The sequence below is a fragment of the Leptonotus elevatus genome, chromosome 12 (genome assembly GCF_054856555.1).
Source record: "Leptonotus elevatus isolate MCC_2025b chromosome 12, RoL_Lele_1.0, whole genome shotgun sequence".
In the NCBI taxonomy this organism is placed as follows: domain Eukaryota; kingdom Metazoa; phylum Chordata; class Actinopteri; order Syngnathiformes; family Syngnathidae; genus Leptonotus; species Leptonotus elevatus.
This window is the reverse complement of record NC_141250.1, coordinates 1,772,739-1,788,488: the sequence shown is the minus strand read 5'-3', so window position 1 is coordinate 1,788,488 and position 15,750 is coordinate 1,772,739. Positions and strand designations below refer to the sequence as shown.

The window sequence follows — 15,750 nt, the reverse complement described above, 5'->3', positions numbered from 1 at the left end:
ATTGCTTTTAGCGACCTCTTCAGGTCAGAAGCTGCATCAAAGCCTTCTGTATGTTCTCGCATAAAAAAAACTACAAAGTATTAAAAAAAACCGTATATATATGTTTCTGGGTTTTTTCTAATAACTACCATTGCTTTTAGCGACCTCTTCAGGTCAGAAGCTGCATCAAAGCCTTCTGTATGTTCTCGCATAAAAAAAACTACAAAGTATTTAAAAAAAACGTATATATATGTTTCTGGGTTTTTTCTAATAACTACCATTGCTTTTAGCGACCTCTTCAGGTCAGAAGCTGCATCAAAGCCTTCTGTATGTTCTAGCATAAAAAAAACTACAAAGTATTAAAAAAAAACGTATATATATGTTTCTGGGTTTGAATGAGTTAAATGCAATGCCAAAAAATCTATTTGTATTAGGATTGACCAATATGGATTTTTTGAAACCGATGCCAATTTCAACATCTGACTGAATAAAATTCTAACCCAATTAATAAAATACATAATGGATAAAATAACTTGTTTTTTGGTCTTTTTACACTTACATCAAAAAATATGTGAATTACAGGGAGAACAGTGAACTGTTTTATGATACTTTGTCCTTTAGTATTTGTTTAACAGAGAGAAAAATTGTCCGATGTTTTTTTTTCCATTTTGTGTTTGGTTTTTTAATGTCTATTTTCGTCTTATTTGGGAATGTGCTAATGTGTCAGAAAAACAAAATTGGCCCATTTTTTGCTGATTTCAAAAATACCAACATCAGCTGATTAAATCAGCCAGCCGAATAATCGTCTGGGCCCTAATTATGATGATATTTCAAGACCCTCTTGGTCTGTCTGTTCTGTACTTGTAGTATACTGTCTCTAGCTGCTGCCAAGTAGGACTGCAGTTGGCTTGAGTGAAACGAGGGAAGAAGGAGAGCGAGGAGAGGGTGGGGAGTCGGTCTTGTGGTCTATCAGGTCAGTAACATAGAGGCTAACGAGCTGCCAGGGCTTAGCGGCTTGGCTTCTTGCCAGAGCGCAGTGGTCCGCATTTACTACATCTGCCTCCACCATCTTTGGACTCCTCCCTTCCTCTGCTCCTAGTCCAATATCTCATTCTCCTTCACCTTCTGTGAACAACACCCCACCTTTACGAAACCCTTTTTGCTTGTCACCCCTGCGTATCGCGAATGTTCCCCTCCCATTAAAGCTATTTTCCCTGAAGATGTTTTTACAAGCACATTACACGACAGATTTGAAAGATACTGATCCACGCTGATTTAAAAATAAATAAATAAACAAATAGACTCAGTTTTCTCGTTCTCCATTTGCCCTTGTCTTTGTTTTACTTCTCTCTGCTACTATTTTAATCTGGATCCCCTCGCTGTGATGGGAGCAGACACAAAGAGCATGTTAACAAGGACTCCCTCCCTCCTTCCATTCTCCATTCTCTTGCCCCATGCCTCTCTCACTTGCTGACCTGTAGCTTTCTAGTAGTGGCCCGGAAAGCACATTACAGACCAAGCCTGTGCTTCTGTGATTGTGTGTGCTTTTATAAACCTGTTAACACAACACGCAATAATTTAACAATCTTGTTGGATGTCATTACTCAACATGTTGACTTGTGAGTGACTAACACCACGAGGGAATGTTTTTACAGTTGTGTTTATGGCATGGACCATTTGTGCAGACAGGTGCAAGGCAGTAACTGAGCAGAAAGAGTACTTGGGGTTTAACGAGGCAAAGTGCAATTTCTGCAGAAATTGCGTGGGAATGCTGAAAAGCTGAATGGTAAAATTTGAATGCATGTGCTTAAATCATTTCAGTGAAATTATAATCTATTTCCTTATATGATAGTCAGTTGGTATCGAACCATCCAATGTACTAAAATGTGGTCCAAGCAGGGTTTGATGAGCCCAGGTTCTCCGTGGTGGGAGGCAATTGCTCTAAGCACTGAGCTAACTTGAATTGTTCAAATTCAGGGCTAATGGCGTATTTATTTTTGAAAAGTGTAATCTGATGCTGAAATCTAACATGCATTTAATCATTTCAGTGAAATTATAATCCAATTCCTGATTTGATAGTCAGTTGCTATACATGTATATCACTTAGCATAATGGCCATGGTTGGATATATTTGACCTTCTGGTTACTGGACAATGCACTTTACTAACTGCGCCACTGAGCAGTATCAGACAGGTGGTAATGTTAATTTGTATGTATGGAAGTGGACGTGGAAAGTGAGACTTAGAAAAAGTTCAATGTCAGTCCTATTGAAAATGAAAAGCGAAAAGTTTATATTTAACGTTGAACTGTGCCAATACTGTAAGTAATGTGAAATCAGACAACATATACCCCGGGAGGGGTGAATTTTTTAAGCAAGTTGAAATTTGAACTGTATAAATCGAAATAATTATGTGGGACTTATTGCATGGCAAAAAAAGTGTGGAGAATAAAAATCACAATACCATATGTGCAAATTCTTCAGCATTCCCACAATTACACAGTCAAAACCATAATAAGGCCAAAAATGGCAGGGAAAAGTACTTCAATTTGAGGTTGTTTTAAATGTCTTTGGTTCTGTTACATGCAGAGTAAAACATTTGTTGTGCCAGGCAGGCCAGACTTAGATTTAAAGATAATGTGGTTGTTGAATGGGCTCAGGCTGGAATCCTCATTGCTGGGGTACATGATCGTAAAAGTGGACCTGTTTTATGCAAAATAATCCTAAATTGATTTACGAACAGGAAGGACAAGATGAAGGACAGGAGGGTGCAAAAAAGAGAAAATAAAAAATAGCAAACCACGAGTCTACTATGTTTTGCAGGCAACTGGTGATAGATAGATAGGAGGACCTCTGAAGAATGTGTGTTTTTTTTAAACTTCCAATGTGGTAGGAGGTTTAGTGATTGAAAATTATACACATGCATTCATACGCGCACACAATTGTGGGGGAAAAAGGCCAGAAGGAGAGGTCATCAGTAAAAAAACAAAAAATCCCCCAACAGCTCTAAAATGGCCATTTAATTTTTTGACTGAAGTGCTCTGTAGCTATTTATACCTACAACATTCAGTGAAACAAAAAAGGAGGTGAGAGTGAATGATTCAGTGAACAAATCTTTTGAACAAGTCATTTTAATGAATTAATTCTAATGATTCAGTTCACTTAAAAGAACTGCAATGCCCATCACTACTTTCTTTATTAGACGCCTGTAAAACCAACAACAACATAAAATCTTGATTTCAATCGCTACCCTCGCCCTGCTATTCTTGATTTAACATCTTTAACTTCATTTTCTTGCATTTATTAAACTGAAAGAGTGGGAAAGCACAGTGTGTTTAACTAGACAGTCAATTGTGAGATGCAATTTCAAATGCCTAATGCGCTAATGTGAAATAACTCCAGTGTTTACTGCCAGATCTAATTGAAACAGTTAAGATAACATTTAAAATGTAATTGCATTTTTCTCACTAGAGAGTCTGAAGCAACCCTGCTGTTGACTTGGCAATGGACAGAAAACCACAATCAACACCGTAAATTTTAGCTTGTTCTACAAATAGCTTAATTCTGTGGGTTATTGGCAAATGAACACTGGAATCTATTTTGCTTTCATTGTTGAACTTTGTGGATTTTATTCACAGACAGCGGTGTGGCCCTCAAAGTGGAAGAGAACAAATGCAGTGCTATGAGACAAAGGGATTCAAGAAATACAGATAAGCAGAAAGACAAATTGTGTTGCACACTGGACACAATTATGGTGTGTTACAGGAAGATCAAACCAAGAGAGACAAAGACAGCTCTGATCTAAATACTAAGCGTAATTGCCGTCCGTAGGGTAGCGATGGAGCGTGAAGCCATCATCTCAGTGCTGGGGTTATAGCCTGGTTAATGCCCGTCACAGCTCTTTGCCAAATCACCTGTGACAGGGGGCGCCTTAGCTCTCAGGGATCCCAATGACCCTTAGGAAAAGGCAAGGCCAAAGATGGGGCACTTTAAATATCAAAGCTGTCTAATGACTACTGCTACCAATCACCTCAAAAGGTATTTCAAGGTCTACATTTGTCAGTTATATGCTTAATAATATAACAATTTACTACTCTTATATCAGTCTTAAATCCAATAATTTGAGATTTTTTCCTCAAATCTACCACCACCAAATACAATTAATATCATTTGTTTGCTCATGTTCATAATTTGATAATGAAACCTTTAATTAGTTGAAATTCCTTATACTACGTAATATATGAACATATAATTATGCGTACATACTGTATACAGTAATTACATAATCTTTGTATTCTTTATATTGTATTAATTCATTATATTATTATTAGGGCTAGGTGAGTACCGATACCAGGCATCGATACCAGTCTTATTTTAAGGTATCGGTACTCATGACAGTGGCCGATATCAGTAGCAGCCGCCATCTTGTGGCTATTTTATAATAATATATTTTTTTTATTGCGCATCCCTAATTATCATATATTCCTTATTCACTCATACTATGCTTATATTACAATTCAAATGGTCAAGCTTGCAAAATAGGGCTGGCGTTTTCTTTTGACTGAAACGTGATTACGTTGTATTTCTCTGTCTGAAAAGCATTGTATTCGCTCTCTGACAATCTATATTTTCTTTTCTTTCTTTTGTGTCCTGTTGTTTTTAACTTCTGTCACTTGACTTCCCTGTCTATTTCTTTCGATATGTCTCTTTCACAGACCTCTCTATCTTGTGCTTTTATGCTCATGTAATGTAATCTTACATACAAGGTTCTCATCTTGGGGCCATGCTGCCGCAAACTATCACATCAAATTCATTTGCTCCCAACTGGAGCAGCAAGCGTGGCCACTTAAAGACACATTCACAGACACGGGCATGCATGAAAGCACATCCTGCACACTTGTAGGCACAGTGACAGAAATATCTGCAGACATGAAGCTGCCTGTTGGACAGATGCAACACAACATGTGTCAAGCAGCCTGCGCACACACACAGAAACAGACCAATCACGGATTTATTTTTAGCACAGCAAATAGACTTGAATGTCTTTCAGTGAGATGTTGACACAAATACAGACATACTTCATATTTTTTAATCAATATGCTTGAATTGATTGTGTAGGTTTATCCGTGTAATATAAGTCTAGCCTTTGCACAGTTTATCAACATAAAGCTGTGCTAATCCAATTGGCTGAGATCCAGATCTTTTGAATTGATGTGGGTTCCTTGGCAATTGAGAGAGGACATGGAGGATTAAACGCTGGTTAATTAATTATGTATCCAGTGCTCGCTCCAAAAGACTAATCAAATCCTTGCAGTAGATCTTGAGTGTGAGCTGCAGAAAATGGACACTCAAACGTGTATATATGCCCAAGGTTTTTTCTTCTTGTTGTTTTTTGTTTATTCGGGTCACTGAATATGCTTCAAATATTAAACACACTTACACAAAAACATGATGTTGTCTCACAAGCAATTACACCTACAAGCAAAGCTTGGAGGTTACACTCTGCACCTTATTTTTATTCTTCTCCCATCGTCGTCTCATGCTGCTCAGTGGCACAGTTGGTAAAGTGCATTGTCCAATAACCGGAGGCCCCGGATTTGAATCCCACCTTTGACTGTACTTTGCAAATAAATCTGTGGCCATTATGCTAAGTGATATACATGTATACCATCTGACTATCATATCAGAAAAAGCATTATAATTTCACTGAAATTATTAAATGCATGTTAGCTTTCAGCATCAGATGACACTTTTCAAAATAAATAAGCCATTATCCATGAATTCTAACAAGTCAAGTTTGCTCAGTGCTTAGAGCAATTGTCTCCCATCACTGAGAACATGGGTTCAAACCCCGCTTGGGGCGTATTTTAGTACATGGTTGATACCAACTGAGTATCATTTCAGGAAATAGATTATAATTTCACTGAAATGATTTCAGCACATACATTCAAATCTTAGCATTCAGCTTTTCAGCATTCCCGTGCAATTTCTGCAGAAATTGTACTTTGTCTTGTTTTTATTATTATTTTCATTTTTGCTATACTTTTCTTTGCAAAGGCTGGAGCTTCTCCAAATCAACAAAAGGATAATCACTGACTTCACAATTTAACATCATAATTCAAATGCAGTCAGCTGCAACAGCTGCAGAGTTGAAGCGAGAGGTAGACTAAAGAGGCAATTAACAGAAAAATGTGACTCATTCCAAAAAGAGAAAATTCTCCTTCTTTCTTTCTTCTCTTCAAGCTATACATTAATATTTTTGAGGAATAGATGTTGAATGAGGAAAGTTTACATGGACTAAAAAAAACAGTTATTGAAAGCCCTTTGTTTTCATTTCAAACAGACCGACGCAGCAAGCAGGTGCATTTAGTGTGTATAGCACATTTACTGTATAGCTACAGTAGCTAGCGCCAAAGGGGATATTTCTTGTTGTCATAGTAAACATGCATCTGAAAAGTGTGTGCACAGAGAAGCTGCCTCAAGCTGCGCCTCAAGCTTTGGGACAATCAGCACCATCAGTGTCTCACATCTGTTTCTCTGGACATGTGCCTTCCTCTACGTGTATACAGGATGTGATGCTTCTTCATCACCTTCTCATTCATGTTCACTAGGGTCAGCATATTTTCATTTCCAAAAAAGACTTAAATTATACGGTATGTGTAAAGTTTACTCAAAGATGCCATGCATTATAACTATTTTAACGTATGCCTCGTGTATGTATCAAACCCACGCCCTCCGGTTTGTGAGTGCAGAGCGTTACCACTGAGATAAACTGCTGGGCCGCAGTGTTAATTTTGACAAGAAATTTTAATTTACTTTTAGTTAGTTTTTTTTTTTACTAAAATTAATTAAAGTTTCAGCCATAATTTAGTAATCTGATTGTATTATAATTTCAACCCAATTTCAGTATAATAATAAAATTATAAAAAATAAAACTTTTATACAGAAAATTATAACACACCTATTTGTAACTGTGGTTCAACACACAAGTCACATTTAACACAACAGTGTCTTGATTAAACTTTGTTTCAATGAAATATATGCTGTCTGAAAACTTAGTTTTCGCCTAAAAAAAATTGTTAAAAAGTGCATAATTGCCTGAGAATAATCTTACAGCTGCACAATAAATGGAAACATGTTTGAACATTAGATGAAGTGCAGTGAACAGTTTCTGGGTGGTTCTTTTCTCTCACCGGCGTTTCATTCCTTCTTCTGATTGGATTTTATGAATTTTTGTTACTGCGTTGTTTTAGTTTTAGTCATTGACGAAAATGTCAGGCAATTTAGTTATTGTCATCGTCTCAATAAATGGCTTGTATTTTAGTTTTCGTTTCATTTTTGTCTGGGGGAAAAATTTCATGAAAAAAAAATGATGACAATTTTTCATTGACAAAATTTTCACTGCTGGGCCACTAATACAGTTAGTATTTGAATACTCCGTAAGTGAGGTACGTTTTAGAAAAATAGAATACTTTTTTAATGTATATTAATAATAACATGCAACAAAGGCAGACTTTCTTTTTTCCTACAACCAGGGATGTGATTTGACCAAAGTGAAATTATCTGAAAATTTAGCCGGGGGTCTGGGGGCCGCGGGCACTCAGCTAGGTCCAGAGCTCATGGGTTTTCCGTGTTTTTGAGTACTTTCAATGCACTCAGATGACAAAGAAATAGACAAAACAACAGCATAAATTTTCAATGTATATTGAACTATCCCATATAAAATTGCAGTTTTAGTCAACTCAAAATCAGTCACATTCAAAAACATTGGACTGCCTTTGCTTTTAAAAACTATCACTGAGAATATCATCATATATATTTACCATGCAATAAATCATTTAATCAATCATTCTTAATTTAATGCATAATGCATAACAAAAACATAAAATACCTCATGCAGCAAGCTCTGGTAAAAACACAATCATGCATTCGGATTGACTAAGATCATCTCTGTAACTGCATACATCAAGATAGTCAACATATTGAAACCTGAAAAGTGCAAACATGCAGCATTCATTTGAGTTTGTGTCAATGATTAACCATGTTAAATATTTATGACCATTTTTATTACGTTATAATATTTTCGAAAATTTGATTTCGATTAATTTGAAACGTTTACCACCGACCTCAAAATTCACGACTCTGTCAGCAACTGGTACAGGTTGTTGGGGTGGATCACGTCTCTCTATTACCGCTTCCGATTGTGATGTCAATAAGGGATGGAGGCCGTAAAGTTTTGGAGTTTTCGTTTGGGCACCGAAACTTCCAGCGATGGAATAATTTGTTCTTGACTGGAGTTCTTTCACGTGTTTTTTGCTCTTTGCGTGACTTTCAAGAGCTTTGAAACCTCTCCCACCATAGTCAATGGTATCATGGCACCAAATGCAAAGCGCTTTCCCGGCACGATCGATCTTCCGAATAAAGTCACTGAACAAATTCGTCACAGTCTTCTTTCCAACATTTGTAGATATATCCTTCTCTAACCAGTCCCATCGAAACTTGTTTTTTACGATCTTGTCAATTTCCTTAACTCGCGGAGCATCTTTGCGTTCGATCACGGACATTTCTTTAAACACCCGGCAAAAACGTCTGAGAAATGAACAATGGCATACTCCTATGCCTTTATAACAAGCGCGTTTATTGGTCAACAAACAATGGCATACGCCTATGCCTTTATAACAAGCGCGTTTATTGGTCAACACGGAGACTTCAGCCAATCGCAAGATCAGTTTCATTTCAGTTACGGAAACACTAAAATGGAACGCTGTTGAGACGAAATCGGATTTTTTACCACTTAAAAAATTGTAACATTTTATTTTTGGAGATAAAAAAAGCGGAATTCCGCGAATTAGCGGAAAAATCACATCCCTGTACAACCCTTTTTTCCCCCAACACGGTGCACTCAGCCTTTGTTGTGCAATGAAAACTGGACATGTTCATGAATTTAATCATTGATAATGAATTGAATAATTAATTTCATTTGTAATTTCAAAACAGACTCACCTTTACAGGCATCTTATTTTCTTCACATAGAAGCAATTTCCCGCTTAGAGGTTTAGAAACTTCTCGCTTACAGATTTAGTTCTGCTCACCAGCACCAACTCAACCAGCATTGGTTTGCGAGGCCCCGTGGAGGGAATTTTGCTGATACGCCAAGGACATACAAATAATATGCTATTTGAATTTTGCTCTGCAAAGTGCACAAACTACTTTAGAGTACACCGAATTCTTCAGAACATGCTGGTTAACATTCAATTTAGGTTTTTCATGAAAAACGGGGAGTAAGTGTGGAAAGAAATCCCAGAAAGAATGTGGAAAAAAAGCTAAATATTAAAAAAATATATTGAAAAGAAAATGAACCAAAAAAAAAATCATGAACTCGCATCCACTCTAGTTTTAAGTTTTAAAATCACCTCCTGATGGTAGACATGACTTAGTTGCGCTTCTACTGCAACGTGAGAGGGCCTAATAATTTTATGCCGATTTGGCAAGACAAACATAGCACTTTAAGAATGTTAAAAATTGCACAAAACAAATGTTTGCACTTAATGTTGGTTTGCTGTTCAGCAGTTTTTTGCTGTCCTTGAATGGTAATTTTTATGTGAGTGTCATTTGCACGGGCGCAAAAAAAATCACAGAATGCGGCTATTTTGTTGTTTGCGTCAAACCCTTTGATGTTGGGTTAGGATAATGGATCTTTCATATATGCATTGAGAAATGTATGATGAAAAATTAAATATATTAACTCTTTGACTGCCATAAACGTTATAAAACGTTTAGCATAAACCTAGGGAAGGGCGCCGAGGACGTTAAAAGAAGTTTTTTTGTTTTTTTTTTGAAAACGGGTGCAGGAAAGCCTTGGGCAGCTGTGCTGAAAGTATCAGGCAGATCTGATTAGTAAAAGACTCGTTTTGGCCCCTAGAGGGCAGCGATGACTCTCTTTGCACAAGGTTGGATGGGCCGCCCACCGTGGGCGTCAGTAGAAGACGTGAGGCGGAGCTAGAGTGTTGAGGAGACAATGGCTGGTCAAGCCACAATGGCTTGACCAAGCAACCGGTTGCAAGCAGCTCACGCTTGAGCATTTTTTTCAAAGACGGAAAGCATCAATCAATACTAAAAAGCGCATTGATGTCGACGATGATGATGACTCCGAGCTTGACGCCAAAGTTGGAAGCCTTGACGCGACTGTTATGATCACGTAGTAAGCCTCACCGGCTAAGCGCGGCTAGCGCGGCTAACGCCGGAGCTGCACAAGCGGACATTCGATCGGACAATGAAGAGTACCCCGAGTCCAATGCATATTCATCGGAGGAGCGGGTACAGTCTGATCACGGAGAAGACACTGGTTCTGGACTACGATGCCACCATGAATGGAGTGGATAAGATGGATCAGAACATCTCTTACCACCCGGTATAGCAACTGAAGGACACGAGGAAGCGAGACGTAACGAAACCGTAGCATGATCCTGATATTAGACTTGATGGCAACACACACTGCAGTATATACTTGCTATTCCCCGGAAAAAAACGGCCGGCAAGAAAGTGGAGCACGTGAAGAGGCAATCTGTTGTGCAAATGCGGTTGCGTCTCCTTGCACGCAGGAGAGTGTTACACAAAGAAAAACTGTCGTTGAAACATCCACATATTTGTAAATAGCACCACAGTTGCACACATTTGTAAATAGTTTGCCAAATTGTTGTCAAATTGTTACACTGTTGAATGTAAATAAACGTATTTTGCTATCAAAAAACACTTTTTCATTCTTGGTGGTAGTGTTTTATAGAAGTAAAGCACTATTTAGGTGTTTGTGGCATCATTCATGGACAAAAAGAAGTGTCAAATTCACTAGAATGCATGAAATAATATCGTTTCACTAAAAGCTTGATTTCTCCGTATTTTGGTCCAAAACAGACGAAATTGGGTCAAACTAACCATTTTCTATTTTTGATTACTAAAGAACGGAATAAGGTAGAAACAAACTTTTTTTTCTGATGAAAGATGAAAGTCCAATCTTTCATTTGGTAGTACGTGTGTTTCCATAGTCCAAACAGAACATTTTCTGTGGACCTTGAAAGATCAGTCAAAATGCTTAAATCGGCTGGCACTGACGGCATCCCTTTTCTGAAAACGTCTGGCAGTCAAAGAGTTAGCTCATTCACTCCCAGCCATTTTCACTGAAGCAACCCCCTTCGCTCCCAGCTGTTTTTGCAAGGCCCACAAAATATTGTGTTCTATTCCTATAAAAACATGTAACCTACCAAAAGAAAGATTAGAGTCTCTTCTTTCATCAGGAAAAAAAGTATATTTGTATCTGTTTCTGTTTTGCAGAAAATAGCATTAGAATATAGCTAAGTTTCATCATTATTCACAAACCTGTTCATCAAAATACTGGGAAAAGGAGCTTGTTGCAACACGCCCTGGCTGATCTCTTACACTCTGCCGCCACCTGCTGGCCATTTTTTTGTAATAACTACCATTGCTTTAAGCCATCTCTTCAGGTCAGAAGCTGCATCAAAGCCTTCTGTATGCTCTAGCATAAAAAAAACCCATAAAAAACGTATAAATACGTTTTGGGGAGTGCATGACAAAGTATTAAAAAAAATATTTATATGTTTTTAGGTTTTGATGAGTTAAGAGCACGGCTTTTGCAAATATTCAGATATTTTATCCATATTTGAAATGACATTTTGTCATACATCTGGTTAGGAAGTGTGTGGGCCCCAAGTAGCACTAATGAAATTAAGTTGCCCATCCATCAAATAGCCCAACTAAGACACTTGTTTGGTTTAAGAGAAGCCATCTTTGCCAAAATCTCTACCAATAATTAACTGTAAAGATGTTTTCCCTGAAACAACTAGTATTCGTATGTGCAGGCTTGGGGAGTAACGGAATACCTGTAACGCCGTTACGTAATCAGATTACAAAAAAAAAATAACTTTATTCTGTTACAGTTACAGGAAAAAAAGATGTAATCAGATTACAGGTACATTTATTAAAAATGGGGATTACTTCGAGGGATTACAATTTATACGATGAGAGAGAGTGCGTCAGAGAGCGAGGGCGAAAGACAGAGAGAGAGAGAAAGAGACACAGAGAGAGAAAGAGAGAGAGAGCGAGAGAGAGCGACAGAGAGAGCGACAGAGCGCGCGACTGGGACCGGTTATGAACGAACTGACTAATCGTGTCCTCCACATGCGAGCAGTTTGAAAAAGCTTCACGGACGGGAGGAGGAAATGGCGACCAGTATTCACTGGAACTTACTCGTCTTGCTGAAGGAGCGAAAGTTTGAGCTGAGAGTCCAGCGGCACGCGCTGTAGCTTCTTGCTAGCTAGCCCGCTAGCCTACAACCATAATGAGAGTTTCACCTTCCAAACAAATCATCCTCCCACCAATTCACTATTTAAACATCATACACAACATATATATACTGCATATATATACTGCATATATATACTGCGATTGGCTGGCAACCAGTTCAGAGTGTACCCCACCTACTGCCCGGAGCCAGCTGGGATAGGCTCCAGCGCCCCCCGCAACACTTGTGAGGACAAGCGGTTAAGAAAATGGATGGATGGATGGACACAACATATACACGGCTAAAATTGTGACTGGGATAAAAGTTCATTTTGCAGTTGATATCACGCATCTATCTATCTATCTATCTATCTATCTATCTATCTATCTATCTATCTATCTATCTATCTATCTATCTATCTATCTATCTATCTATCTATCTATCTATCTATCTATCTATCTATCTATCTACCTACCTACCTACCTACCTACCTACCTACCTACCTATCTATCTATCTATCTATCTATTCATCCATTCATCCATCCATCCATCCATCCATCCATCCATCTATCTATCTATCTGTCGTTCTGTCTGTCTGTCTGTCTGTCTAAGCCAGGGGTGCTCAAGTTCGGTCCTCGAGATCCCCTATCCAGCCTGTTTTTCATGTTTCCCTTCTGCAGCACAGCTGAATCTAATGATCAGCTCATTGGCAAGCTTTGCAGAAGCCTGATAACGATCCTGATCATGAACCAGGTGTGTTAGTGGAGAGAAGCATGGAAAACAGGCTGGATAGGGGCTCTCGAGGACCGAACTTGAGCACCCCAGGTCTAAGCTGTGAGGTGTGGTTGCTTTCAGTGACAGTTCAAAAACAGCATATGGCACAATCAATCAATCAATCAATCAATCAATCAATCAATCATCAACTAATCTATAGCCTACATGCTTTTTAATTACACAAGCATTTTTGCTATTTGTAGGCTGCCAGGGTCCCTATCACCCCCGCAAATAGCAGGGGAGAATTGTATAGAATATATATTGTGGTGATATTTATTTGTATTTTCTCTTAATGAGTAATCCAAAAGTAATCCAAAGTAATCAAGTTACATTACTTTAGTATTATGGTAATTGGATTACATTACTAACTACATTTTTTAGCTTGTAACTGTAATGAAATACATTTTAAAAGTAACCCTCCCAACCCTGCGAATGTGCCCCTGCACATGTTGTTCAGTAGGAAATTAGCACAAGTATTAGGTAGGAGGTTTCTAAACTCACTCTTAATTAATTGGTGAATTGCACATTATAACTGTATATTGCTTGGATTGTTTGCACAAATGATTTCCCTATGTAAAGACAGCACTTATTTTTCTCCATCCTTCTAGAGACTAGAGAGTAAGAAATATTGCCTTCCTCTACAGTGACAGCACACAGATGGCGGTGGCAGAGCCTCACAGATGGTCTTATCTTCAATACACCCCCCTCTGCACCACACAGATGGTTCAGTCCACCTCCCATATGACAACCCAGGAGGCCGTCACAAAACCCTATCAAAACTTCCCCGAGGATGTTAGTACATCGCAGGTAATCAGCAATGGCCCCAAAGAATATGGAACTATCAACTAGTTGGTCGCCTTGAAGAAACATTTAAAAGGACATTCATGATCACAGCGCTGATATCATTCATACTTACAAATTATGTAATAGTCTTTTCCTCTGGAGAACTCCAAGCCCCATAGGTTAGGGCTAAACTCCTGAAATTTGAGGGTGAACTTTACATCCTGGTCAGGCTTGACACAGTTGAGGAGTGGTGTGTCTGCCTTGGTAATGGTGCAGCTCTCCAGCTGCTCCCTGGGCACCATGTACACCTTGTAATACTCCACTCCCTCACCCACTCCGCCGTCCACTCGGGGGCACACAATGTCCAATTTATCCCCAACCTGAGGGTAGAGTACCACACCTTGTCCTGGCACAAATCTGAAAGAAGAAATGTAGGACAGAGCCTTAGTGTAATGAACTTGTTTATAAATCATCAGCGTCAAATACCAGTATTGTAATTGGTGCCTCAATTTTCAATAAATGTAATAGTAAAAGTTATGGTAGATTGATGCAAATGTGCATGTTTAAATACAATAACCCCCATAAGTGAAAACAAGTATACATCAATTATATTCAAAATAGTGGAAATGGTTTGCAGATAATAACAAAAATTAAGCAAATAAGTGACAAAAAAACACCACAAGCGAGCAATAACAAAACAATGAAAAAAAGAAAAGCCTTTCTGTGTGAGGCAACATTTCGACAACAGCAACAGTAGCAGGAACTCATCGCCAGGAAGCCTGGAGGGCTTTGTCTGGGAGTGTAATTGAATTTCCCTAAATATTTCCCTAAATATTTCCCAAAAGTAAAATAATAGCGCCATTTAGTCTCAAGTCTGGTGAGGCCCTGCAGCATTCAGACGATACACATATTCTCATACACGTTCAAAAGTTCAGCTTGAATTGAAATTGAATCTTTATTTGCTGTATACCACGCTTAAATCAAACAAATAGGCATTGTTACCCACAGATACTGGTAGAAACAACTCAAAAGCAATGCCTTTCGTAAAAGACACATAAAAAAAACATGGTTAAAGGAAGATACTGTTGTGTGTCATCGAGGGCAAGAGCGGCTAAAAGCTATGATGATGATTTTTAGTCACATAAATAAATAAATAAATGACCCATCCAATAAGTCCACACAAAAACACAAAACAGCAATATTTAATAAATAAAATAAAAAATAAAATAAGATCTACATGCACACAAGTAAACAAGTAAAAAATTCAACAAAACAAAAAAATCTCTCCCCACATGAAAACACATTTATGGCCTCACATTTTTTAGCCATGCGTGAATATGCACAGAAGCAAATCAGCACAAATAAGGAGATAACATCATTTAATATGCTGTATTTTTAAATCAAGGAATTGTATGTATCAAATCAAGGCGCACATTTGAAATGGAAAGCCATAAGGATCTATTTTCCCCATAGACAGATGCTGAAGATGGAGTGCACCATGGCTGAAGTTTTCAAAATTCTGCCTTTCAAGACAAAAATGCACTGTTTGTGTTTGTTTTGAAAATGTCCATGAATGTGTGGAAATGGCATAAAATATGTATTTTAAATACTGTTTACTTTTGAATACATTATTGTATTCATTTAGTCTATACCCCCGAATTTATCAGATGCTCTGGACACTGTTTTTTATGCTTTTTATTTTTAAGTCGTATAATTCAAAATTATTTTTGCTGTATTTGCAGGGTTTTTCCTGTGTACAAAATTCAGAGGCGGCTACCTCCATCTCATTTGCTCACCACCTCCAGCCTAAGTGACAGATAATGAATAAATGCTTTAATATGATAATAGTCATACTCTTATTGGAACTATTATTCTTATCATTGAAATGTGGAATCATTGTTATTATATGTTGCCTGTAAAA

At 38.0% G+C, this 15,750-nt stretch overlaps 1 protein-coding gene across 2 annotated transcripts in view; it reads right to left on the bottom strand.

Annotated features, from left to right (window-relative positions):
- Positions 1–15,750, bottom strand: part of efnb2a (ephrin-B2a) — a 37,110-nt gene that overhangs the window by 11,873 nt on the left and 9,487 nt on the right. For both annotated transcript variants that reach the window (XR_015096694.1, XM_086091363.1), the window contains exon 2: positions 13,963–14,246. Coding sequence is in view for 1 of the 2 variants with exons in the window: in XM_086091363.1 (XP_085947489.1) it covers positions 13,963–14,246 (284 nt within the window). In the remaining variant the exon portion in view is untranslated. The remainder of the gene's footprint in view (positions 1–13,962; positions 14,247–15,750) is intronic.